Consider the following 27914-nt stretch of genomic DNA (forward strand, 5'->3'; position numbering starts at 1 on the left):
GTCTATGCATACTATGTACATGGCACAATAACTTCTGTTTTCCTTACTGGTTTCTTTAGATATGAAGTACATGAATTATTTTGTAATTTTTTTTAAACCAGTGCCATTAAATTTACTTCTAATTCTCAGTGGTTACTTTATAGCTAAGGGTTAGGTTCAAGAGACATCATTCCTTCTGGCTCCTGTGTTGAGCAAATCCCTGCTTTTGCACTACAAAGCCCAATACAACGAACTAGCTCCTATTATCATAGGATCATCACAGATCTTGACATAAGTAGAAGCAATGCATGTGATCTGTCTTGATTACATCCTTGCGTGGCACTTGTGTGAGTGCACTAGCTATGTTATAGGAGTGAGACATAGCTAAGCCCAAAATGGACATGGTGTTCAGGAGCTTCATGTGTTTTACCATGTCCCATGATTCATTTAAGCAGCTTCATGTTACATTTCTGTAATACTTCTTAACATCTTTCCATGGTTCATTTTAACTTAAAACAGGGACATCAGTAAACTAATAAATAAAGACTTTCCCATCAAAGTCTTACAATCAGTCTTCCTTGTTTTGCAGGATCCTAAACATTTCAAGTCACAGAAGACTGGCAGAGGCCTGCTAAAAGAAGGCTGGAGAGACACTCAGCAACCAATCATGTGCTCCTACAAACTGGTGACTGTGAAATTTGAAGTCTGGGGACTTCAAACGAGAGTAGAACAATTCGTACACAAGGTCAGTGATCAGCTGTACCTTACGGCACGTGCCCTGTATGTGAGCAGATCTAGTGCACCAGCTGAACTGGAGCACTAGCCTGCATCTGGACAGGCCTCAAGGTAGCTGAAGCCAGGGAGTTCAACTCTAAACTGTTTCTATTCCTCCCTGATTTTCAAGGGTATTTGCATGTGGAAGTTTGTATCTGTCTGTTAAAGAGATGGAGGCCAGCTGCAAAATTTCTCTCTAAATACAAACTGCCCCCAAAGACCGGAATTGTTTGGCTCCAGGGTTCACTTTCTGGCCCGTCTCTGAGCACAGCCAGCGGGAGCATCTCCAGGGCTGCAGTCCTTGCGTGCGATGAACAAACAACCTCTCTTCCTGCAGCCTTCCCCAGAGACCTCCACTGCTGGTAAACTCATCCTCGTCCCAAAGACAACAGCTTTATTGTGAGATTTCTGAGCTGTTCAAAGGCTACATTTAGAATACAATGTTTCTAGGCTGAAATATTTTTTCCTGTCACTTTATTACCCAAATCTTTTAATATCTTTATTGTTCTAAACAGTTTTGGGGATGTGACCTAATTATATCTAGTAATCTGATTCTGCCCCCTCACTTTGTTTTACATCAGTGACAACAGCAGTCATTCTCAGTAAACTGAATCTGAGAGCAGAGTGAGGCCTAATATTTACTTTAATTTGATGGCCACCTTAGCTTTGATAGCTTACATATTTGGATACAGCCCTCCAGAGGTGGTGCAATCATCTACCCTGGAAATCTTCAAGAGGAGGCTGGACAGTCTGCTTGCTGGGGTCACTTGACCCCAGTTGTCTTTCCTGTCCGATGACTTCCAAGGTCCCTTCCTGCCTACATCTTATGAATGAATGAATGAATGAATGAATAAAAGATCCTTGTTTCTCATTGTACTAGTCAGCTAACCTACAATGCTAAAAATAAAAAACCTGGTAACCTCATCAGGAAAAATGGAAAGCCGGATTCTAACCATAAGCTTACTGCTGTAGCTACATTACTAAGCAATCAGTGTAACTGGAATTAGAATTGAACTTCTACCATTTGCTCTGGTGACAGCTGTTTTTTTACTTACTCACAGGTTATGAAGTATTATTGCACATAATTAAAAATAAATTTCCTGCTGTAAAAAAAAATCACACCTCTTGTGATACATAAATAACTTACTACTGCCAGGAGATGGAGGCTAGAGGGTCAAACCCGAAGTAGCCTTTTCTCTGCTCTCCCGTAGGCTCTTATATAATCCCCATAGTCAGAGTGTCCGAGCAGCTCATAGCTTTTTGTATATTAATCCACACAAACTCCTGCAAGGCAGGTCAGTGCACTTATCGCCATTTTACAGAAGAGGAACTGAGGCACAGAGAGACTTATTCACTCACCTGAGATCCCAAAGGAAGTCTGTGGTGGAACAGAGACAATTTAAGGTGACTTAAGATGAAAAATTAATTGACTATGAACATTTTCCTTCAAATACAAGCAAGCTTTGGATCTTCCTGAATTACTGTATATTTTGCCCAAATTTTTTAAGTATCTATTATATATCACACCAGGATAAATCAGCCACACAACAAGGACAGTTATCATACATCTGGCAACACTGAGTCTCAAGCAAGCACCTCAAACTTCTTCCCTAAAACATAGTATGACCATGTTAGGCTTGTGAACAGATTGGTAAAATTTAAGATTGGCAAGCAGATTTAGGCTAACAGAGTGCAATCAGCTCTGAAGATGAGTTAATATTAATGTGTCCAACTTATCCATCACTTCTGAACTTGGCCAGTTAAAAATTCACTTAGGATCAGACCCAGAATTTCTAAGGACTACAGGTCCTGGAAACTGTTTATTCCTTTAACACTTTAATTTATCCACAGACTACTTGCAGAGAAATTTAAGAAACTTAAGAGGTAAAATATTAAACCATAATTGAATGCCAAATTTCAGACAGCTGTGTTGGATTTAACTACAATTGTTGTATCTTCTGGTTTTGATTTCCTGACGTTCAGGAGGCTTGACACTGATACTGTTGCTCTTGTTCATTGCGTGTTTGATTCTCACTGCTGAATTCAGATGCCTTAGTGCCTGTTCAGAGAGCTCACATGATAAACCTGCAGTTGCAGATACTTCTCCAATGCAGCAAGACCCTTGGAATTCAATCTCTTTATTTAAACATCTGAATGTTTCATAAAGGTTTTGACTCATATTTTTGGAGAGAGTTTTCTGTGTATATAATCTGCCAAGGTTTTTAATCATCGAAGATTAAAAAATGAAGTATTCTACAAGTAGAAATGAGTAACTTTCACGTAACAATAGCATCCAGGAATTTTTACAGCTCTGGAAGGTGGTGGGAGTTTTCCAATCTACTTGTCGAAAATTAATTAATCACTAAGTGGTAGGATTCTTTACATTTATCAACTTTCTATACATGAGAAGAACTGGCAAGAGATGAAAAGAAAGATGAAAGAGAAGGGAGTTCCAGTTTCCTTGCCAACGATTAATGCACTTGTTGTTTCTGTTCCCGAATAGCATATATCACCAAAGCTCTTTTTAGTGTCAGATTTTAGGATTTTATATTCTTAGATCCTGCAGAAAAAATATGATGGTACCCTAGCTTATTATTCTAAAATGTTTTGGTTGGTACAAAAGATAACTTTAACCATTTTTCTTATTTCACAGGTGGTCAGAGACATATTACTGATTGGTCACCGACAGGCTTTTGCGTGGGTTGATGAGTGGTACGGTAAGTTGTCTTTCCAAAATTAATGAACAAAACAGCTTTGTAAAGGAACTAATCCAAACCCACTGAACTAAATGGAAACAGTTCCATTTACTTTCATTGACCATCAAGCCCAAAATGTAAAGATTATTCATTCCTTGTACAACATGCCAAACACCTTTACTGAGAGTGGGAGCTACTTTTATATCCCATTGTATCCCATCTCATTGCCTCCAAACATAGAACTTGCTTTCAGCAGATCCTTCATTGCCAGAGCTAGTCAGATAGTATCCAGAGGGTTGGACAGTACATACGATTTCATGCATTTTACAGCATATATATGCCCATGATCCAACCACTCTGCATCTTGGGAAGTTCACTGAAGTCCAGGTTAGGAACAATCTATATTGAAAATAGTGCCTAATATTAACTCTGCTTTTGTAGCACTAATGTAGAATCATCTCCATATTGCAGGTCCTTGAGGTCTCCATTTGGCCCGTGTTATTTCCAGCATAATTTCAGGTTTTCGGAATGGATTTTAAAGTGTTAACATGCAATATAGAAAAAAACCCACAGAGTTCTGCAGTCCTGTTTGGAAAAAAAAGGATATAACAGCTACAAATTAGAATCTACTGGGTCTGATTCAACAGCAGCTGCATGCGCTAAATTCCCTTTGAATCCATGCAGCAGCTGCAGGAATGGGTGCTTTGAATTGTACAGGGTAATTGTGAACATCAAACTAGTCTATTACATTTTATCAGTGCACAAATAAGCATTCAGGTTTGTGCCTTTTACAGATTGTTTCATGAAAGTATTCATTATAATAGATATATGTAGATCCATTTAAAAAATGTAGAGAATTGCAATTTGGAAATCTATTAAAAGAAGAAAAATTAGTTAGAATCTCCTTGAGGTTCACAGAAACACTGCTTTGGACTTTTCAGTGAGTAGCCTTTGGGACATATAAACCTGATTCACAGAATAATGCACTCAGCGCTCAGAACCATCCTGTGTTACCTTGCTTCTAGGTACCTTGGTTATCTTGCTTACCATCCAGGACTACCCCTGATTAACGTAAACTGGCATAGCACCCTTGACTTCACAAATTTACACCAGCTAAGAATCTGCTTGCATGTATGGGGTACTGATTAGTTAGAAACTAAAAAAAGAATTTGCTTTTAAAGTCACAACTTCTCTTATTGTACAGTTTTAATAAAGCATGAGAATACAGGTATGATGGTGTCGCAGTCATAAACATTCTGGCAGAGTAAAAATAGGTCTTATATTTTTCCACCAGGCTTTTTCATTTAGGGACAGTCGTAAACCAGTAAGAGGATTCTGCATCTCTAAACAATTGAGAATGAGCTTGACTTCCTCATATGGCATATGTCCCATACCTCCACAAATTTTTATTTGATGAACTATGGTTATAAGCTTTCAAAAACACCTAGACTCAATGCTCAGACATCAAGTATCCTCTAGATACAAATGAGAGTTTACAAATACTAGTTTTGCTTATTTCTATATTTATTTTCTAATGAAAACCATGCTCCTTCATTTCCTTAAGCTGTTTTATATTAATATCATGGGGTGTGTTTATCTTATATCATCTTTTATCATCTCCTTTTCAGAGGGGAAATTTGATTTTTGAGATAGATGAATTGATATAGATAGATAGTACTGATTACAAGTAGCAAGCAACAGTAATATGTACCTTGTTATTCTTTTAGTACCTTGAACTATGACATAAAATGTGCACTGATCTTTATGCAATAGACTCTGATCACAAGTATTTGATTTATGTGGTATCTGAAGAAGGCAGCAGTGCTGACAGAAACCATTTGCCGTGTCCACACATGCATGCGTATGCATGCACCTCTCTGTGGTGCCACAAACCATATGCATAGCATGTTAAACCATGTGCAGTGCTGCTGATTTGCAGCGCAGGGGACAAAATTTGCTACCAGGAAATCCCAGTAGCAAAAAAAAACCCTTGGAAAAAAAAGTGAAACAAAGCACACCAAAATAGCACGTGCTGGGACATGTAGAGACAGGGGAGCATGCAGCACAGGGGCTCCGTGGAGATGGGGGAGCAGGCCCAGGCCCTGGGCCACTCCGCAGGTGGCTGAGGCATAGGGTGCCTCAGCATGGAGGCGGCCTGCCAGCTAGCCCCACACAGGCACCCTGTGCCCCAGCCAGTCCCCTCCCCTGGTTGGAGCAGCATGCCAGCATCCAGGAGGAGCTGGGCACAGGCAGTTTGCCCTTAATGGGACAATGTGTTCCCCAACAGAGCGCATGGGCAGGGGCACGCACTGTGGCACAAAGTAACAGCACAAATTTGTGCCGCTACAAGCGCATGCCCATGCTTGTCTGGATGTGGCTATTGTGTCTATTTATTGACTGCTTGGCTAAATTTAGAAAAATCTAACAATTTAAGGCAGTATTTCAGCTTGTTTTTCATTTCTGTCACTAGCCCGAGGACATGTCCTCATTTTGTGGGATGTCTTTGTGTAATTAAACAAGCATTCTGTCTGTGTGGCATTCAACAAAAAAGAACATCCAAGATGCATGACCACATAGCTGTTTCTGCCAGTGTTTTGGCTGCTGATGAACTTCAGCACAGATTGCAACTAAAGGCTGAGGAATTCCTCTTCTGTCACTTGCATAAGAGAACTCAGAAAATCATAACAGGAATGGAGCAATTTACATAGGAATCAGCATCAGAGAAGCAGCTGGAGCCAGCAGGGAATGTAAAGTGTCTGGTTGCATTCGTAGGATGAGTCAGGAGAACTGTATTGAAAATCTTTCTTATGCATTGGACAGTTCTTGTGTCCCCACTATGCACTGTTGGCTCACCATACTCTATATAGCAATGGTGAAAGGAGAAGAATCTGAATCTTTATTTCCCAATATGAACAATATATTTTTTACGTGAAAAGGCACCCCTGCTCAAGCAGATTGTAATACACTATTGGGAGCCTGATCTTTAAAAAATGATGAGTGTGTAAAATGGACTTCTATAAATTATCAATCTGCCAGAATTTGGAACGGGCTCCCAAGGTGCTCTCCCCTACCTTGGGGGTCTTCAAGAGAAGGCCGTGTGACCCCAGCGCTCTTTCCTGCCCAGGTAGGGGGTCGGACTCAATGATCTGTTGAGGTTCCTTCCAGCCCTAGCATCTATGAATCTTTGTATCTGCAGCTCTGTACGAGGAGCTCAGTTTGACCTTTGCATGGGAAGGACTAGGATTTTCCTTCTTTAGGCCATAGAAAATGTCTGCTTGAGAAGACTAATGAATGACGAAGTAAAATTTGAGTACTGGCGAACTGATTCAAAAAGATCGAGAGCTACTGAAAATTTTGCCAGGGCTACCTCTGTATAGGTGTTGGTCCTTCATTTGTTCTTACACTTCCAATCCTATATGTTATCTAATTGTTTTAGTGCAAGGGGACCTGTGAGTTGCCATTTCTTCACGTGAACACAGTGAAGAAACAGTGTTCCACTCTATGGCAAGAAATGAAAACTAACAAATACCAAAGTAATGTAAATTGCACAGTACAGTTATGTCAGGCTCCAATGTAGAAAAGTAAAACAATGGTTAAACTTTCTTTTAAGAATTGGAACAAATTTCCCCTTAGTTTAAATGTGTTGGCATCATTCCTGTCACACCAGGGATAAATATAGCTAATTACAAAGTTGAATAGAATTAATGACATCAATTTTTTGTGTGTGTAAATTAACAATGGCTGAAGAATTTGCTTCCTATACCTTTGTTCAAATAATGATTCTGAGCTAAGCAAAATCTTAGATTATATTTTCTTCTAAATGTTAATGTCTCCACATTTAGACTTTTTTCAGAAATTTTGTTTTATAATTTTCCAGAAAACTCTGCATGGAAAGAAAGAGCTAAGTATTCCATGTGGCTTAATAGTTTCATAGTAGCTAGGGTCAGGAGGGACCTGAACAGATCATCAAGCCTGACCCCTGCCACAGGCAGGAATGAATGCTGGGTTCACAAGACCCCAGACAGGTGACCATCCAACCTCTTCTTGAATTGCCCAAGGTAGGGGTGAGGACCACTTCCCTGGGAAGTTGGTTCCAGATTTTGGCCATCCTAACTGATCTCTAACCTAAACCTATTCCTATTCCTATTATATCAGTGCCAATCTGATATCGGACTGATGTACCTCTAGTTCCAAAGGTTACATCCCTGCCCTATGGTACATCAGCTTTTTCTGCCTTACCAAGAGGGGATTTTGTCAGCTGAAAGAATTATACCCTAGTTCTGTCATGTGCTCAGAAAAGGCAGACCCCCCCCTTCTTGGAAAAGAAGCTTGTCCATTTATTCAAGTATCCTGAGATCACAGTCAACACTGAAAATGAGTGAGTTAAAAAGATAATGAAGGATTTATTATAAAAACACAAACAAATATAAGAAATTGGTAAATCTGTGTTGAGATACAGACGGAGAATAAGAAAAAAACATGCGAAATAAAACATCAGAACAATGACTTGTTCTTACCGTGCATCTTAAAGCCAAAAATGCACCTTCTATTCAGCTCAACAGAGGCCTTTGCCTCTGACCTTTCTGTCAGCACTTTTTGAATTTTCTTCTGCCAGCCTGCTGGCTTACAGACTTTAGTGATATTTATTTTATTCTAAGAGAAAATTTGGTGTCAAAATAAGTTAAGGCATTTCTGCTCATGACTACTGTTGAGCAAATTCAGGTTTTATATATGTGTCTGAAGAGATGGCATACCAATACTCTGACTCCCTGTGCTTTTAGCTATAACCCATATATAATTTTATGTTGGTCAGAGAAGCAAGATCATTCACTTCTCACAAAAAAAAAGTATTTGCTTTACTATGGGTCTGTGAATACATGCAAAATTCTCTAGTATCTACCTCTTGAAATGAGGCTGATATGGTAAATAGGCAGAAAGATCAATGAACAATGTTGTTTAAACCCATATTTAAAACAACTGTAATGGTCTATAGTGCTGGTTCTGAAGAGTCCAGTGAAATATTTCTCACCTAAAAATGTAAGCTACTGTACGTTGCTCAGAAGGTAACTGAGAGACTGTAAATGAATAACCCACTGCTGCTGGACTCACAATGAACCAGTTTGCTACTTGACCGGAAAGCTGACAATAACTTTTACATCTGGTTTTTGTTACTTATAATTTAGTAAGATAGTGCATTTTATCTCTGTTTCCTCATGTGAATGAGTTGCCAGCATGCATCCACCAGGCTAAAGGATTTTGAGGGTACTTTTTCTTGTACATGTAGGACACACTGATGCTACTTGTTTCAGAGCTAACAATAGATTAGAAAATGAGATATTTTATGGTGTGTTCACTGCTGATGTTTGCTGAATCCCATGCTTTCAACTGTCAATTATTTATTTCAAAAAGTAATTTGTGTTCACGTTTCTTACAAAATTTAACAATTTCCATAACACTGGAGTTCAGTTTGCCTTTCATAAGCCCTGATTGGTTTTTATGCATGACTTGATACACTAATCAAAGAAGGGTTTGAGTGGTAGAGTTTAAATAAGGATAGAGCAGCCTGACTGCATACACAGGCTGTGCCTAACAGATCTGATGATACTATTTACTGAGGAGTGAAACAGAGACACATCAGTAGAAGCCAAGATTGACCTGGAATCTTAAAAGAAGTTTGACAAAGTACCATACAGAAGTCAGAAGGTGTGGTATGATCAGGAAAGCATTTGAATGACTAACATGGCTTCACAACCAAGAAGACAGTTCACAAGGGAAAGAGAAGAGGCAAGTAGATTGCCACAGAGATCAGTTATGTTCTCTTATATCTCAGTGACTCAAATGAAAAAATTTTGAAAGAAGAAGGAATATCAGCAAGTACAGCAGGAGAGAGCAGTAACATTCAGAAGGAATTGCAAAACTGGACTTCAGAAGGAATTGCATAATTCACTGAGTAAAAGAGAAAGGGATATCTGATAAAATCGGTACCTTCTTGGAATATTTTTAATGCCCATCATTGTTCCAGAGCTCTAGCTGGAGAATCAGTCACCATTTAATCCAAATTTTTACTGGCAAAACTGTAGTTTCCCCTATCACACGTGCACACGCTTTTGGATATATTTTTTCATGTTACTGTACTCATTTTCTATTTCCTGTCTAATCTGAGTTTATTGTCAATATGTGAAACATAGAGCTATGCCATATGATGAAAACAGGCATCTACCTATAAATTCTTACTCTGGTATGTTTACTGTGAAGAACTGTATATGAGATCAGTCCCGTAATTTTCAGAGTATGCTGTTTAGCCCTTATCCAGCAAAGTACTTAAGTATGTGTTTGACTTTAAGCATATGAGTAACCCCATTGACTACCATGGGATTATGTACATCTTTAAATGCTTTGCTGAATCAGGACTGGGCTGCTCAGCAGCTTTCAGGATCAAGCCAGATAGTGGTTGTAGGTCACTCCTAAGCTCTGCCCATCTGTTCATCTGATCTCTAAAATTTATGCTCTTAAAAAAAAGCATTAGAATCTGATTATTTAACCTGCAACATGTCATCCAAACACAACATCAAAGGCTGGCTCATAGTAAAGAATGAGCTTGTGGTTCTCAAACTGCCAGAACTTTTTTGGTGAGATTCGATGTTGGAGCAACTTACTGCACTTCCACTAACTTCAGTGGAGCTATATCAGAGGACACCAGTACAGGATCTGGCCTTCTTGAGTTCAAAAGAAGTTTTAGGTGTATTTGGATGGCAAAATCTGGTGAAAGGTGGTAAATTGTGTTTGATGGGAATGCAATATATGTAGATCACATTTAAGCATTTACATAAGTTTGACTGTACCCACCATACATGTAAGTCTTTGTGAAAAGAGAAGAGCAAGATTGTTTCTTTGAATTTCCAGCAGGTATCAGACGACACCATCATTTAGAGCCAGTATAGGAAAACAAGTAAGGGTGGGCTTAATTTTAAGTATGAGTCATCTCCTCCTTGTTCAACAAAATCCTTCTGCACAAACTTAAAGTTAAAAAGAAAAGGTAGAAAAATCTTTACGTATCTCCCACCAGAGCCTTAGAATCACCCCATTTAAAATAATTATTTTCACAAGTAAATGAACTGTTGGTATACAGAACTATTGACATATACTCACTCTTTAGAGTTTAAACCAAGTGAAATGTTTTTAAAGGGACACTGTCAGGCACTTTAAGCCCCAAAAGCAGACTTAGTAAATAAGCAAGAAAATGAATTTACGAACCAAATTTTAATGGGATGTTTTTATAGCAAAGGAACAAAATAAAAGGAAAGCAGAAAATAAATGGAGGAAGTTAACTTAAGTACTCCCCTGTGCGATCTGCAAGCTGATTATTGTAGCATTGTACTGCAGCATAAGACTCTGGATGGAAAATTGACTAAAAAACTACTGATTTTGCTTAGGAAGCTGAGCAAAATGCAATAGCAAATATACAAATTGGATTTTTTTCCCCCAGTACTTGTAATGACAGAGAGAAGGAAAAGTTCAAATATATCATTTTTAAACTGACAGTGTTCCTCCAATATATGTAGTGATAATTTTAAAGCTAAAAGTTTTGGGAGAGATTTTCAAATGGTGTAAATCAGCTCAGAAGAATCAAATGAGTTCTGTACCAGTTTACATCTGCTGAGAATCTGGCCCATTGCATGTTAGAATCAAGTACTAATAAAGAAAAGACATTGTTTTTACTGAGTTGAGTATTACTGTATTTTATAATTGATTTGACTAACATATATTTTGCCTTATCCTGGGGTACATCTATTTTCATACTGTTGTTCATTCAGACTTTGCTAATACAGAGCATGTATTCTGCTTGGCAAATTTTCTCCTTAGCATGCTATTTACGTTGCTTATTAGCTTGTTTTTTTCATTTTGGGTAATAGTAAAAAAGAATAGGTTAAATGATAGTTCATTTAATGTTATTTCACGTTTCCTTGCGATCAGTAATAAAAAGGAGAAAGGAACCACTAGTGAAAAAGTCCTGCGCTCTGTTGTTGTTGAACTAACGGGATGAGTGACACATTCCACTTCACGTGCGTTCTTGTCAATTGAACCAAGCCCCATATCATATAAGACAGGGAGGGGTTGTCAACTGGGGGTACATGTACCTCCAGGGGTGCTTGAGAAGGCTCTAGGGGGACACGTGGGTGGGTGGGGACAGAGCGCTGCCATGCTCCATCCCACACTGCCGCCCAGGCACCGCCTGCCCCGCCAGACACAGAGAGAGGGTGGGGGAAGCTGGCAAGTGGCGGCTGCTGCCACTCCGCATCCAGCCGCCGAGGGTACGCTAATCCAGAAAGGTTGAAAACCCCTGATATAAAAGGAAGCAGCAGGTCATAAAATGCCACAAATCCAAATGATGCAGAAAACACTTGAGAAAAGTGGAAGCAGCAAGAGCCCCATAATCTCTAGCTGCTCTGAAAATTTCAGCTAACATTACATCTTTAGTAGACGGTGCACTTAAAAATCTGAAAGGCTACTGAAGTCGCATTTAAATCATACAAACAAAGACCGAAGGATACTTACAGGACACTGAAAAGGAATGTGGTTACCAAACAGTCACAAAGAATGGACCAGATTCTCACATTGAATAAAACCTAACTAAACAATTAGATGCACTGAAGACAGTGAGTGTACTGCCCCTTGTGATTAACTGGATTACTTATCTTCGTACCTTAAAATGCAATAAAACCCAAACTTCCTTTTGCAATTAAGATAAGGAAAGGATTTGTTGGGACTCAAATAGAGCTCATTTAACAGACTTCTAATTGATTCTGTCATATACCATTTTATTATGTAAACTGACAATATCAGACATAACCAGGCCATGCTACCCTTTCTTAACATTCAGGACTGTTCTGTATTGTTTTCACTTGTATAAAGCAAACTTTTTATAGTATCCACTAGTAAATCACTTAGGCTAGGTACAGATAATCAAAAAGCCCAAGGTGGAATCAGTCTAAATTACGCTGTTTTCTGTAGCGGGCATAGCTTAGATTGGTAGCAAATGTTGGCCCTTTGGTGGGGGTTGCAAATCTTAGACCAGGTTCTGCCATTTTTAAAGCAGTCTGTGCACCAAACTTCTGTTCTGTGACAGGAATAGACTGGCTTCCAAGCACTTACACCAGTAAAAGTGTAATGTCTGTACCTGGCCTTAGTGTGATGATTTTATGTTGGCTTCTGTATTTTGAGCCAATGTGCGCTTCAACAATGAAAGTGTCTTTTTGTTATAAAATATGCCATACTGTACTAAAGATAATGCTATAGAGTTTTCTTTGAAAGTTTCTTAGAAGGTAAGTAAATCTTTTTGATATATCTGAGGGGGGTTTTTTTATTCTAGAGTATCTTCTAAAGTCAGTTTAGAAGATCTTTGCCTGTACCTATGCCTGCACTCCAACACTTTTTGCCTAGCTCACTCTACATAGATGCCCCTAAACAATTTCCACTCCTCCCTGTTCTGTATTCCCTTTGACTTAACCTTTTTCCACTTTCCTCAGCTGGTTTAACTACCTTTATGAGTAATTTTTCATAAAGCTAGTTGACTCCCCGCTTTTTTTTTTTAAAAACCCTTCTTTGGCTTCTGCTGAAAGATTATCTATCCCTAGCATCTTCCTATTTATTAAAGTTTGCATCGAATTAATGGAAAATGCCAACATTTTGAACTTTTTGCAGATATGACTATGGATGATGTTCGAGAATACGAGAAAAATATGCATGAGAAAACCAACATTAAAGTTTGCAGTCAACATTCATCTACTGTGGATGAAATAGAGAGCCATGCCAAAGCAAGAGTATGTAGATTTTTTAAACATATTGCCCACTCTCACCTAATCTGCACATGCAAATGACAAGAAGCGGGAACAACTTTAGGCTTGATCCAGCTCACACTGAAGTCAGTGTGAGTTTTAACACTGATTTCAGTGAGAGCAGAATAAATTCCCTTAGGTTACAACCTGCATGTGCATTACACCCTGAAGTCCCCATGATGTAAGAAAGGAAGATGTCAATCTCATCTACAGCTCCCAATCTGGCAGGAAAAAAATGTAACCTCCCTCCCCTTGGATGTGCCAACAATTTTAGTAGGATCAAGAAGAACACAGCCATATCAGATCTGGCTACCAATGATCCTGATTTTTTCAAAGCCTTATGAATGTTCAGGTTGCATCAGTCAAACAGCCAAGAACATGAAGAGTGGAAAAGTTTTGTGTGGCTGGTGAAATTATTTGCACCAACAGAGAGAAAGCTAAAAGGATTTTTCCCTTAATGCCTTCAAGGTCCTGTTTGATTTTTTTTGATAAACCACAAACAAGGATCCTGAAAGAAGATGCTGTGATGTTTTCCTCTTAAAATATTCATATGAAAGGTTCCTTCTCAGGCAAAACTCTCATTAATGTGAACAATGGCTTTGCACAAGTAAAGATTATAGGGCAGGTCATTAAGGCTAGATTATTATGGTTTTCTTCATATCTTACATCATTAAAGCTCTGACTGACTTTGAAAAATTACCAAAAAGGAATTGCTGAGAGTCTCCTTCTTATCCCACACCAGATTTATACTAGTGCAAATCCACTGACTTCTGGGTTACTCCAGGTTTATACTAGCAAGGTCAGAATCGGGCCCTGAATAAAGACGTAAGATTTGGCCATATGAGCTTTGGCTAAAAATGCCTGCAGTCCTTTTCAACACTGACTTAGGCCAAATTGATAATTACAGCCGTGGCAGAATCGAGCCTTTATTAACTTCTAAAAAAAGACAGAATGGAGTCTCGTATTTTTGAGTCCTTCTCAGCTCAGTGTAGGATTAGTTTTATTTGAGCACATATCAGCATGTGAGTGAATCTGAGATGAGGCAAAAAAGCAAAAATCAAGTACAGGTAGAATCAGTACTCCCCATGTAACTCAGAGATGACCAGATGGAGAGCAGGTCACTTGATAGGACTTCCATTAATCTGCTTTTCATGCTGATGGCTTTCTTACTGGGGAATCTTTCTCTCCTTTTCCCTCCCAGTTCATTCAAGCACTATTTTGTTTTCTTTTTACATTAGTAAAATGCCTAATCCAGAAACCATTGAAGTCAATGGAAAGACTCTCGATAACATCAGTAGGTTTTATATTAGGTGTTCAGTGCAAAAAACACTATTTACAATGACACAATAAGTTAAAGAAATGTAAATCAGAAAAATGGGACCAAAATTATTCCTGTTACAAGTGAGTCCAATTCCTTTGAGCTCCGCAGCTTACTGCCATGTCAACATGGGGCAATTCCAGTTTAAATAAGCTCTTCTTCAAGCTACAGGAGCTGCTGTAGACTGAAAATGCCCCTGGAATAGTAGTCTGTTTGGAAAGAAGACGGCATTTGGCACTGTATGAGGGTTTTCGTTATTTTATATGATTCTATGAAAAAAAACATAGAGCATCTTTCACACATCGGTGTCCCAAAACATTTTATAGCCAAAGCTACATGGGCATGCAGCTATGTAATATTAAAATGCAGGGTAGTTATATAGAGCTAGTATTTGAGTTTGCTATGTGAAGCAGGTAGTATCCATATGGCCAGCAGTATTACAAAAATCAATCCTTAAAAAATCCTGAGTCAAACCCTAAAAATCATGAAATTTGTTGAAGGATTTTATAAACATTTCAAATAGCATTTTTTAGATGTTTGCTCTTCTGTTTTGTGAGCCAAAAATGAGTTCATGTTTTCTAACTGAAGCTCCTACAGTCCCCAAGGCTAGAAACCTACTTTTTTATAATGAAAGTTGAGCCCTTGTATAATCCCAGCTCCTAGACCTGTGGCCTAAAGAAAAACAGCAAAATATCACAAAAGCTGCAATACAATCTTGAAAGATGGCAGTACTGAGCAAAGGAAAATAAAGATGGTACTGGTAACTTGTATCTACTCCATTGTTTCAATATAATAAACTATGCTCATGTAGAGGATACATCTTTAGTTGTGTCTTCACTGTGAAGGAGCAGGGTTATTAGGAGCTGCAGAAATACAACGTGGACAAACTTCTTTCTTGATATTTGCTTCCCATACATCTATTGCTGCATATAATGCAATGCATAAAGAGTGTTTATAAAGAAGTTTGTGGTACTGGGAAATAATTTTTACTGACTGCCTATTTTAAAGAGCTTGGAGATTGGAGTTGTGAGTTTTTTGGAAAATCCATGTTGCAGTAGCTTCCCACAAGCCTTTTTCTTGTAGTTTGTGGCAGGTTTGAGGAAATGTTGCTGACCTTTTGCTGAAGCTACTTTGAATTTTGTGTTTGTAGAGAAAAACCAGCTAAATCTCACCTGATTAAGGATTTTATTAGAAAGATTTTGTACAATTTTGCCTGAAACATGCTTACTCTGGGCCAATTCTGCCCTCTTGTGGATGCATACAGCATTGACAATATGTCAGGTCCATTTAATCATTTCTGTATTAAAGGATTTCTCTGCTGTGTAGAGAAGCAGTCTGTGGGCCTGATTCACCATTGGCTTGTAAATTGTAGCATCATTTACACTTGTTCCGACTAACAGTGGGCATGTCTACATGAGACGCTAAAAACGCACTAGACTAATTATACTGGGCATTAGCATGTCATGGCAAAAGCCGTGCTAATGTGCTAATATGCAGAATTAGCCTACTGCACATTAGCATCACTTAAAAGATGTGTGCCAGCACTATTGCGCAGTAGTGCTGATTATGGTGTATTAAGTTTAGTACCTGTTATTACAGGTACTAAATACACCATAATCAGCTATTACAGGTACTAACCTTAATACACCATAATTACGGTGCATTAATGCACATGTAGATGTGCCCATTGTAATGCTGTCAAGTCTGATCTAGTAGCATTTTCACATATTTTCCACTGGTATAAGGAGTATTTGGTTTGTGACCTGGCTGTAATTTATTAAAGCATTCTGACTTCTGGATGGGGAAGTTTGAAGATGTATTTTGACCTCAGTAAATTAACAAGGGATTCTTTTGGCTTAATCCATATGATGTGAATAGTAACCAACAAGAAGACACAGTTGGCAATGCCCTCACAGATACAAATACAATTCCTGCTACAAGTCAACAGAAGCTGGACATACTCTATGCCTGGAAAAGGGGAGAATTTTACATCCCTTAACAACAGTGCTGTGTCAGTGCTTCTTTGAAGTTATATTCAGTTTATAACTTTCAATCCATTATTTTTGTTAATATCTCAGAAAAAAAATAATTTTTATTAAAATCATTTCAGTTGATTCAAAAGGTTGGATTTTTGAAGGAATCGGTGAAGTAATATCTTTTCATTCAAAACCAGATGCTGAAGTACCCTGTGTGTAGTAGGCTCATAGGTAATTAGTAGGCTGAGCGTCTTTTTTTTTTTAAAGGCTATTTTTCAGTTTTCTGAAGACATTACAGTAGTGAGCTTTCCAAAGAGTATTAAAAATAATCACCAACTTTTGTACAGTGTAATAGTACGGTTACGCCTTCAGACCTGTCCACCTGTTATATGTAAATAAAAAAATGCAATAGTGGAATTCTTCTTTGAAATCAACTACAAATTTCCAATTGACTTCCTTATCTTTAGGTAATCTCAATTAATGGCAGTCAAATGACTTGAGCCAAGAAGTATATCTCATTATTAGGATCAATATGGAATTATATCTTGCAAGGGGAGTAAATGCATCTATGACGGGTATATAACAACCATAATGTCCAGGCTGTTGGTACCCAAAAGAAATTCCAGGCACTTTAATAAGTTACAAAATTATGTTATTAGCATGGTATAGTAATGATAAAGTAGATGAAAAAATCATGTACAGGAAATGGTTTGCATTACTGTAAATTACAATACTGTACAATAAAAAATTGGAATTCAAGATATGATCCTGCTTCCCTTGAAGTCAGTGAGAATTTTTCCAGAGACATTGCTGGAAACAGGATGACCCCCTAAAGTGTTATATCTTTTTACTGGCTTGTAAATGTGAATGCCCACACTTTCAGAACAGTCCTTCACTCTGGGTTCCTTCTTTTCTTTGGTGCCCAACTTGAGACACCCTTTACTTGCTGAAGGACTAAAGTATTCTGTCTTCTGCCTGAGATTAAATGTTTCAAGGCTATTCATAATCTTAGAAAATCAAGCATTAAGGGAGCATCAAGCCAGGCACCTGAATTCAGTGGCCTTTTATAAAAAAATTGTCCAGAACCCCTATTAATTCCAGCAGGATTCTGCCATGTGGATCCTCACACTGAGATGAGCACATGCCCTGTGATTTAGAGGTTGGATGACCTGCATTAATGAAATCATCCTTGAAATGGTTCTAACTTTCCATTTGTCTTTCTTTTCTTTTCTTTGAAGACATGACAATGGATGAAGTCCGAGAGTTTGAACGAGCAACTCAGGAAGCCACCAACAAGAAAATTGGGATTTTCCCACCTACAATATCTATCTCTAACATATCCCTGCCTTCTTCAACCCGTAGTGCACCGTCGAGTGCTCCATCAACTCCTCTCTCCACAGAGGCTCCTGAATTCCTAGCTGTTCCCAAAGACCGACCTCGGAAAAAATCTGCTCCAGAAACTCTCACACTTCCAGACCCAGAGAAGAAAACACTTTAAATTTAACCCAGCATGTTTCCTCCTGACAAGCCATGTCTGCCAGAACAAGAGTAACTAAGCATTTATAAAGCTCATAGTGATTGTTTGGGTTTTGTTTAAAAGGATTTTACTGATCTAGAAAGATGACTTCCTTACTCAGACTTGTTCCTAAAACCTTTAAATAAGTGCATGCAAAAGAACATAACTCATATACTCTGATTCCCAAAGTAAAACTCCAAGCCATATGGCACATGTTATTAACATGAAATGAAATAGTCTGAGAATTGCCTGTAAAAAAACACCCCACAACTTTCTGTAGCAGTTGGCAAGCTAAGAAATACTCATCTAGGTCATCAGCGGTATTTGTTGTAGCTGTGTTGGTCTAAGGACATAGACAGACTAGGCTCTTTGGGTAAATCCAGTATCTTTTATTAGACCAACTCAAATAGTTGGAAAAATTCTTCATTGGGTACCCAAAAGCTTGCAATGAAGAATTTTTCCAACTATTTGAGTTGGTCTAATAAAAGATACTGGATTTACCCAAAGAGCTTTGTCTGCCTTTCATGTAGGTCATAGCTTTCATGATTAGAAATGTAGTAGGGATTTAATAAAGCTGCCAAGAACTCCTGAGGGGAACTAGTACCAATTTCAGGTGCAGGGTTAAGTTAAAAGGGCAAAAATCACATTTTCTCCTATTATACCTGAATTTTTAACATTCTTTCTACTCTCAGGCTTCTCATATCTAATCATAAATCTTTGAACTGCTATTCATTGATACTTGAACACCAACAGCAATTATTCAGATTCATATTTTGTTTAATATGACTCAGGATTTGGGGCCTACCTAACAAACACTTTAAACTTTTAAAATCTAAAGTACCAATGTGATAGAGGCTCCAGTTGTAATTAATTATACTGACTTTAAGGCCATTGAACTATTTATACCTTGCACAGAATTTATAAAGAATCCACCCATTTCTTGTGGATAGTGTATTTTAATAGATCTCTCCCAGTCCTCTTGTGATTTCTTAGGTTTGTACTGGTGTTTGTGACCTCTGCTTCAGATATAAAAAAGATGGAAACACAAGCAGCTCAATATCTTAATGAGCCCAAATGATGAAACTGTCTACTCCTAGTGAGGCTATGATCATGGTATTTCTGACACTGATTTAATCCTCCCAGCTCCAAGCTAATTACAGTGAGACTCTTTTAAGAGCTTGATACAAAACACAGTATATTCAAATGAGAAGACCACGTCCTCCCTGCTTCAGTGGACTTTGGGCCAGGCCTCAAATAACTAGGCCAGGGACTGGAAAATACTGTGTTTAGTGAGGGAGTCCTTCTACCAAGTCCATTTGGAGATGCTTTAGGGTGGTCTCCTAAAACAGAAGCATGTCTAATAATAGTAGCTTCTTGTATAGATCATTGGATTAAACAGGATTGCAGATTTGCTATAGTGTTTTACCAGATGCAGATTATTAATTGGTGGATGAGGGAGAATAACTGTACAACAGTGCTTTGGGACAGCCCCGGGAGTAAAGTTCTGAAGACGATTCTGAGAAGAAACCTTTTATACTCATCCACCATTGGGAAGCTATATATTCTTAGCCACAGCCAGCCATCAGTGGCCTTCGCTCTGCACTGAAGTGTTATAGATTTGGTTTTAGATTCCAGTCTTGCTTCGTGGGCCAACAGGAAATAATAATGCTGTAGTAGAGACAGCATATTCCACCCCCTCCCCCCCAGTAAAAAAGTAGTATTTCATGTCATTCAACAGTAGCTATTTTAGTCAATTAAGAAGCGCAGTTGATGAGTTCCACCCATTCCTCATTGGAGAAGGATGGTGATTATAATAGGAGACCTCAAAGGAGATAAGGAAAAGATATGGAGTTCCTTTGAACTTCTTTTACCGTGTCAGTCTCCTTTCCTAATAAGTGCTGTCTCTGGTAGCAGGAAGCCAGGACTCACCTAGCATCTATGGTCTCAGAAATGAAAATAAGAAAAGGGATTTTCTCCCCATATCAAGAGTTTAAAGAGAGAGAGAAAACAGGGCCTCCTCTTCCATTTCTAGGATTAAGCTGTATCAAGAAACCTTTGCCACTGATGTCCAGTCAGAGGGTACATAACTGACTTTAGTATAAACCACCATTAAATTTAGTCCTCCACAATGCTAATGAATGTTATTAGTAGTTAATCCCATTATTGCTGTAGTAGACCTTAAATAGGCCAATACAAAAGTGGGTATTATCAGAATCACATATTCATAGTGAAGTGATATCTTTGTATTGTCAGTTTTAAGCGGTATGATGAAGTAGAGATACAGAGCTCAGGGAGTTAAGCTATCACTGAATGAGGAAGAATCAATCTGTGAATAGACTTTTCACCTGAATGTTCATGCCATCTTCTCATCATGGCAGGATGATTTTGCTTATGGAAAAGACTGACTGACTTAAGCCCCTTGAATTTCTACATGGCTCCCTATCCAGTAGTAGATGCTATGGTGAACGTGTAATTTTGATGGACTAGTTTTAGTAAGGGGGGTAGGAGAGCAAGAATTCCACGTCAGACCACACTGAAAATGCGTGTGTGTTTGTTTGGAAGTTAAAATCTCATGACTAACAAATCCAGTAGCTCTTTGTAGGTTAGCTTATGGTTTGACTTCATGAATTCTCTCACATATTGCTCATGTTCTGCTTTCTTTTCAAGGCCAGTGATTCCATGTGTTTAGTAAATTAACTGGTGATGATTTTTTATGATTTTTTTGTTGTATTCAGTGTAATATTTCAAGTGCAAAACTACCCTAAATTAACTTACAACCATAGTTAACAGATGTGTTTACAGACTGGCAGCTCATAATTAGAGCAGGATAAATAATGCTTTTTTTTGGTTCCATTCAATAGCCAAGCACGAAAACTGAATGGAAAGGGAGAAGCAGGTTAGGCTGACCTAAAGCACATAGCACACTTTTTTGCAGCAAAATGAAAAAAAAAAATTTTTCAAGTTAACTATTGAAATATTTCATTTGACCAAATACAAAATATTTTGATTAATTTTCAAATTAACCCTTTTCTGAACCTGTTTTAGTTGTAAAGTTCCATTTAGTAAATGTTGGGTGCATTTGCCTTATTAGCCCCACAGTAGTCTAAGTGTCTGTGCATGCAGCCCTATTATGCCACAAGAAACGAATTAACTCTGCTACGGGGTAGTACTTGTAAACACAAGTACTGTCCTACAGCAGACTTATTTACTGTGCAGCTATGCATGTGTAGACGCTGACAGGGCTGGCTGGGGCATGTGGGTAGCCTTGTGCTGAGGCACCCTTGTGTCCCAGCCAGCCCCTCTGCAGCACACTGAGCCAGGGCGGAGCAGCCCCTGGCTGCCAGGCTGCCACCCAAGGTCCCCTGCCAGCCGGGGCTGCTCTGCCCCAACGTGTTGCAGCCCCGGGCACACATTCAAACATGGCACCAAAGAGCAATAAACTCTGGCACAGTATGTGCCGGAGTTTATTGCTCTGTGCTAATAGCATATGTAGATACACCTGTTGAAGTGAAACATTTTGGTATTTTTTAAATGGACGTTTAATTTTGAAAAAATAAAGTTTCACTATTTTAACAAAAATTCCCCAACTTGCTTTCCGCTCAAGTGTCTGCCACATTTGATCTAAATTCACAATGCTGTTCAGACCCTCAAAATTCCATTTTTTGGTGAATTCACTATTCGGTTTTTTTAAAGGCCTAGCACTATTTGTAGTTTCTGTCTTTATAAATAAATGTTAATATTTTATTTGCCTCTGAATATTTAATACAGTTCATGAGGATAAGATGTTCATAGTTTTACTAATTTCCTTATTTTTGTTAACTGTTTGGCTTCCTTTCCTGCATGGATATGTTAATTATCATGTCATGTAAGTCTGGGGATCAGGCATGTGTGAAATTAAGATAACTAAAGAGGATGTAAATGATATAGTGCATGGTGGATATTTAAAAAAGAGAAAGGAATTGACTAAGCATGTGGTTGAAAAATAATTAAGTACTTAATGCTGAGCCTCCGCATGTAATACTGTAACTCTTAGCTTTACCTACCAGTTTTGTATTAAAGAACTATGAAGTTTACTAAATGGGCCATTTTAATGGACTGCCAGCCAAACTTAGAATCAGTTCCATACATATTACTTCCATTGTAGGAATTAGTGGGGCAAATAAAAAGATCCACAAAATGTCACTGTTTTGAATGAGAAAGGATGATGAAATACCCCATGCTTTTCATTGTCTGTATAAGCATCCAGTTCCACATTCTGCTCTGTTTTCCCCAGCACTTCTGCCAGTAAAGATGCTATCAAAATGTTCTTTCAATGTAATAATTCTTTTCTTTTTATCATGTCAGGATGTATTCTCCAGCATATTCCTGATAAGCTCAAAAATTAAAAAGGCAAGCTAGAATATTTTCCTGGCAACTTGTTTTGAGAAAAATGTCTTTTTTTTATTGCTGATGTATGAATGGGTTTTGTAAAAATACCTTCTGTTATATTTTCAAATGTGTTTGTGAGGAAACAAACTGTACTTTGCAGAAGCTTGTCATTCTTTTTGTGGAAAAAAGTCATTTCTAGTAGGCACATCTTTAAAGTATCATGTGGCACAGCAAAACTAAACAGTTGCACAATAATTGTGAGGTTTCCTGATTTTCTGCTGCAATGACAGGAAAACCGTACGATACAAACTGTATTCAGGCTGTAAAAGAAAATGTTCAAGAACAGCACACTTCAAAGCTGATAATTTGATTATCTTGTTATTTTTAAGTCCTTCCACCCTGGACCCTACTCTTAGTTTCTTCAAAACAATCATGCCCATTGGAGTACTTGGCAACCCTGTTTTCAGCTTAAAACTACTGCTGAATTGAAAAGGGAAATTTCTGTCTATGAAGACTAATAGGAGCAGGCCTTCTGTGCAAGACAAGTCCTAGTTAGATAAAGTTCATTCCTGCCAGTCCTAGCTGTGTGAGTAGTCTTCAGTAGTGGACTAGACTGGGATTCCTTATGAAAGCAATGATCAATTGTGTAAGAGTCAGAAGATAATTGTAACAAAATAGTTTGCTCTTTGATCGGATCCAGATTTTGGAAGGTTATTTTGCTCCACTGAGGGACAGGTTATATTTGTCGCTAGTATTTATACAGGGTCTTCATCAAGTCCTTGTGCACTTCTAAACTTTAATAACTTAGGTTGTAGGTATGATAGAAACAGTCTGTAAACGGCATTTAAAAGCAAATTTATTAAAGTTTTAGGACAACTAGACTATGCAGTGCTAGACTTCAAAATAACCACCATATTCTTCTCACAGCTGATATGGACTTCAATTCTGCTAGCCATAGGACACAATTTACCTTCTTGTCTACAGTAGCCATTTTTCATTTGTCAAAGGATCTGAAATAAGAATAAATTCGTTATTACTTATGAAGTCTAGCATTGCATAGTCTAGTTGTCCTAAAACTTTAATAAATTTGCTTTTAAATGCCATTTACGGATTGTTTCTATCATACCTACTACCTAAGTGATTAAAGTTTAAAATGCACAAGGACTTTATGAAGACCCTGTATGTGTCAAAGACCATGAGGAACGCAAATACTATGATAACAGTGGCTGTACAGGTACATAAAGACAGATATTTTGAAATGGAAACATTTATCTCATGACTATGATTTGGTAATAATACACATTACGGACATGTATAATCTTTTAATCATGCTTTGAAATATGCTGCACTATAACTTGAAAACAATGTGCTATCATCTGCGATATGCCAAATGTATATGCTTTTTATGAGTTAATAAGTGCAATAAGAGAGAATACATGAACTTGTCAATAGGAACTTTTTAGTTGCCAGTATTCAGACTTAATTTAGGTATCTAACTTCAAAAATGCTTGAGGATAAATGAGTCTAACAATGTTTTTGCTTTAAATGGACAGCATGGTCATTGGATTACAGTCTCCTCTGGTTTTTGTGTGTCACTAATTCAGATTAGTTGTTTTTATTTCATTTCCACAGCAGTTCCATGTGATTTTGAATGTCCTGTAATATGTTGTGATTAGCTTTTAGGTTTAGAGTGATGATGGTTAAGTTAGATGATGCACCACTGCCATCAGAGAAGGACCAAGTTTTGAAAAAAAAGTGCCACGTGTTGAGCAATGCAGAGCTAAGCAGGAGAACTTGATTCTCATACTTGCCGTCCATATCACATAGTTGCTGTTTTTTCAGTTATTTATTATTGTTAATAACATATTTCCCTTACATTTTGTTGTAAATAAACTACCAACGGATCTTCTTTCCAGGCGTGGCTGTTTTCTTTTGGTCAATATCTTGTGACAAGATAATGTGTGATTTGTACACAAGAAGCCTGAAATAACACAAGGAAACGGAAGTGTAGCTGGACACCCAGAGCACCCATAACACTAAATAAAGATGCTCACTGAAGCTTCGGTGCCCCTTAAATATCTCCTAAATGTTACTACAACTGTATGCCACTTAAATTAACATATTCAGCTGAATGTGACTGACCTTTGCAGTTCTTCAGCATATCATCTTCAGTTCCTAATTCTCAGTGCAAAGTTTGCTAACCAAATTGATTTATTAATGGAGAGAAAAATAGTCAGAACCTCTCAGGCTCCAATGCTGAATACTTAATCCTACTTAGTCTTACACCTCTTACCCCCGCATGCTACTTCCATCAAAATCAACAAGACCTTGGCAAATACAAACACTCTCAGGCAACTTAAAAGTATGGCACCACTTTTCCCAATGTAGAAATGCAGTCACCTCCGGAATGGGAAATTGCAGCTCATTCATTATAGGTTATACATAACAGTTTAAGATAGTATGTTAAAAAGATTACTGTATCCAACTGAGGATGAAGAAAAAAATTAAAGGAAATTTAAATCAAATATACCAATAAGTATGCAGACTAGAATTTAGTCACAGTGCTGGAACTCACCTCACTTCTGCAAAAACGGCAATAAAATCCATAATGACTCTAGCAGTTTCAAGTTTGTCTCATCTGAAAACAGCCGTTCTGAGATCACAGAAAACTAAAACTAAACTGATTCCCTAATTCAGTGTGTAAATTAATATGGCATACAGACCTCTCTCTGTTAAGGGGCAGTAACAGTTATAGGTATGTATCAGAGGTTTAGATATCATTAGCTTTAAAAACTACTTGGTTACGAAATGATGTCTCAAATGTTGGAAATCAGGAAGTGCTATGTCAAAGCTGTATTTCTCAAACAAGGCAATCAAACTATCTGATCTTAAAAGTGCTTTACAGATACTTATTCTCATGACACTTATGAGAAATTATACCATCCATTTTACGGAAAGAAAAATGACTTAAATAGAAATTAAACTTCAGGAAAGAAGTATAGGATAGTGTTAAAAATGTAATATTAAACATAATATTTTTTAGAAATAAACTGTATTTTTGGGATCTGACTCATTATGTTTTCATATTTGGTGTTAACAGTGCTGGACCTCCTTGAGATACTGAACACAGACACAAAATTAAGTCCTAATCAAACATATTAGGAAGAGATTATGAGTTGTGGTCCTGATCCTAGTTCAATTAAAGTCAACAGAGCCGTGCTGTGCTCTTGCAAAAGGGAACAAAATGAACTACCTTATACTTTAAGAAAATCCTATATAACTAGATATCTGGTAGGGCAGCAATGTATTGAAGTATTCTTGAGTATTCTTGAGATACCGCAATATATTATGTGGATGGAAAATTTCAAACAGTTTTTCTTTTATCTGATGTGCCTGTGCTAATCTACATATAAATGACATCGTTAGCATGATCAACCATCCATATGACCATATGAATGGCCTGCAGAAATAGTTTGATTAATAATGTGCACAAGTTGTACTGGAAACAAGACTCCAATTAAACAGTCCTAAATGCTTTTAGTTGCATCTGCTTAGTAACAGCATTTAGAAAGATTAAAATGTATTTTAAATATATTCTTCTTATATTTATAACTTGCATAGCAGGCCAACATTTTGCAAATATTAACTCATTACACCTAATGTTAATCCTTAATAAGCAATATCATTAATGACCTAATTTTATAAGTGGGATCTATGAGGCACAGTGAAAGGGGTAATTTTGCAGGTATTGGTAGGGTGACTGTATGTCCCAGTTGGCCCAGGACAGTCCCAGATTTAGAGGCCAGTCCTGACTGGTTGGTAAAAATTAAAACAGGAGTCCCAGACTCGCCAGGCGCAGTCTGGCAGCTAAGCAGAGTGGCATGGTGCACTGGGCAGCTCCACCTCCCCACTGGACTATGCCCACACCCCTGCCCGCTGGCATCTGCCACTGCCTGCAGCAGCACTGCTGACAGAGGGTAGGGGGGTAGTGTCTGGGATGTCCCAGATTTCCTTATGGTCACCCTAGGTATTAGACAGTAAATCCATTAATGTTTCCCTTTACAGCTTCAACTGGACCCAAGGATAGCTTTAAGAAGCAAAGGACAGTCTTGTTCCTTACAGCACAGGATTAGAAGATAAATTAAGAGGCTCAGCTGCATTCTCAATTTAGGGAACATTTCAGGGAACATCCAAGCCTTTTGAAAATCACTTCAGTGACAACAATAAGCTTCTACTGCTTTTTTATTCAAGTGCAAACTAACCCATGTCTTGGTGACTAAACTGGATTCTTGTCTGACTTGCACATCCAGCTGTTGGCTCATATCTAGTACTCACCTTGGGCTTCAAATTATACCTCAGAACACCTCTGCATTTTTTAACAAAACAATGTGATTATAGAGCTGTCAAGAAAGTCACAATTTGAGGAAAAGGAAGTTGTTCAGGTATAGCTGAGCACAGCAATTAGCCGAGGGAATCTCTATCATTGGTGTTAATGCACGAGCTAAAGAAGAACCTGCTTAGGTTTCAGATTCCAAATCTCGAGCTGACTTTGCATAGTGGATGGTCAGAAATTGTGCATACTGAATGAACTGAATATAGATCGGGGGATAAAATAAATGTAAAACCCTGAGAGGCTGGATAGCTTTACAACGATAGTGCACAATTTTAGCTGCATTTTAAATAAAGCGCTAATTTTCTCCAAGTAAAGTGGGAAGATTTCAGTAAGGATACGTTTTTTTTTTTAAATCCAAGCCTACTCCCTAGAAATAATGGTTTTTGTTTCTAGCTTAGTTCCCTGATATTAGTGCCTGTTACTAACAGTTATGGAGAGTCCTTGTGTAGGACTGAGGAGCTCAAGAGATTGGTAATGGACTAGTGAAACTACACCTTTCAGCTCACCACCGGTTTACATATATGTCCTTGATCAATATTGACTCAGTCTTTTTACCATTCAATGAGGTGCTCAACCTCCAGCCTGTGGGCCAAACCCAGACCACAAAGCCATGACATCCAGCCTGCACACTCCCCACAGACTAGAAAAACTGGCAGCTGGGGAACAGTGGAAGCTCCATACAGCAGGATCCAGCCCTGCTGGGGCCAGTGCCAGGCCCTGGAATAAGGGCTGGGCTCACCCCAACATGTCTGGATTGAACCAGGCTGTTCCCTGCCCCCCCTACATCTGGATAGGAACTGCTCCATCCTGCCTCCCCCGCAGGCTAGCCCCAACCCCAATCCAGACATGCGGGGGTGGGATGGAGTACAGCAGCCCTGATTGAGACTGGGGGTGGGGACTGGGCGAAGAGGCCCCAATCTGGGTGTATGGAAGGAGGCAAGGCAGAACAGCCCCAATCCAGACATGCTGCAGGGCAGCAGAGTGGCCCTAATACATGTTAGAAATATTATTAAAAATGCATTATCAATAGCAGATTTAGAAAAAAAAAAAAAAAAAAA

The 27914-nt window shown here is 38.3% G+C and overlaps 1 protein-coding gene across 1 annotated transcript in view; it reads left to right on the plus strand.

Moving 5' to 3' along the window:
• Positions 1-18355, plus strand: part of PITPNC1 (phosphatidylinositol transfer protein, cytoplasmic 1) — a 66502-nt gene extending 48147 nt beyond the window's left edge. Inside the window, exons 4-6 of the mRNA XM_019542798.1 lie at positions 569-724; positions 3407-3470; positions 17818-18355. Of these exons, the coding sequence (XP_019398343.1) occupies positions 569-724; positions 3407-3470; positions 17818-18077 (480 nt within the window). The 3' untranslated portion in view covers positions 18078-18355. The remainder of the gene's footprint in view (positions 1-568; positions 725-3406; positions 3471-17817) is intronic.
• Positions 18356-27914: the final 9559 nt, after the last annotated feature.

The sequence above is a fragment of the Crocodylus porosus genome, unplaced genomic scaffold (assembly GCF_001723895.1).
Source record: "Crocodylus porosus isolate Cpor-Errol unplaced genomic scaffold, CroPor_comp1, whole genome shotgun sequence".
NCBI classification, from domain to species: domain Eukaryota; kingdom Metazoa; phylum Chordata; order Crocodylia; family Crocodylidae; genus Crocodylus; species Crocodylus porosus.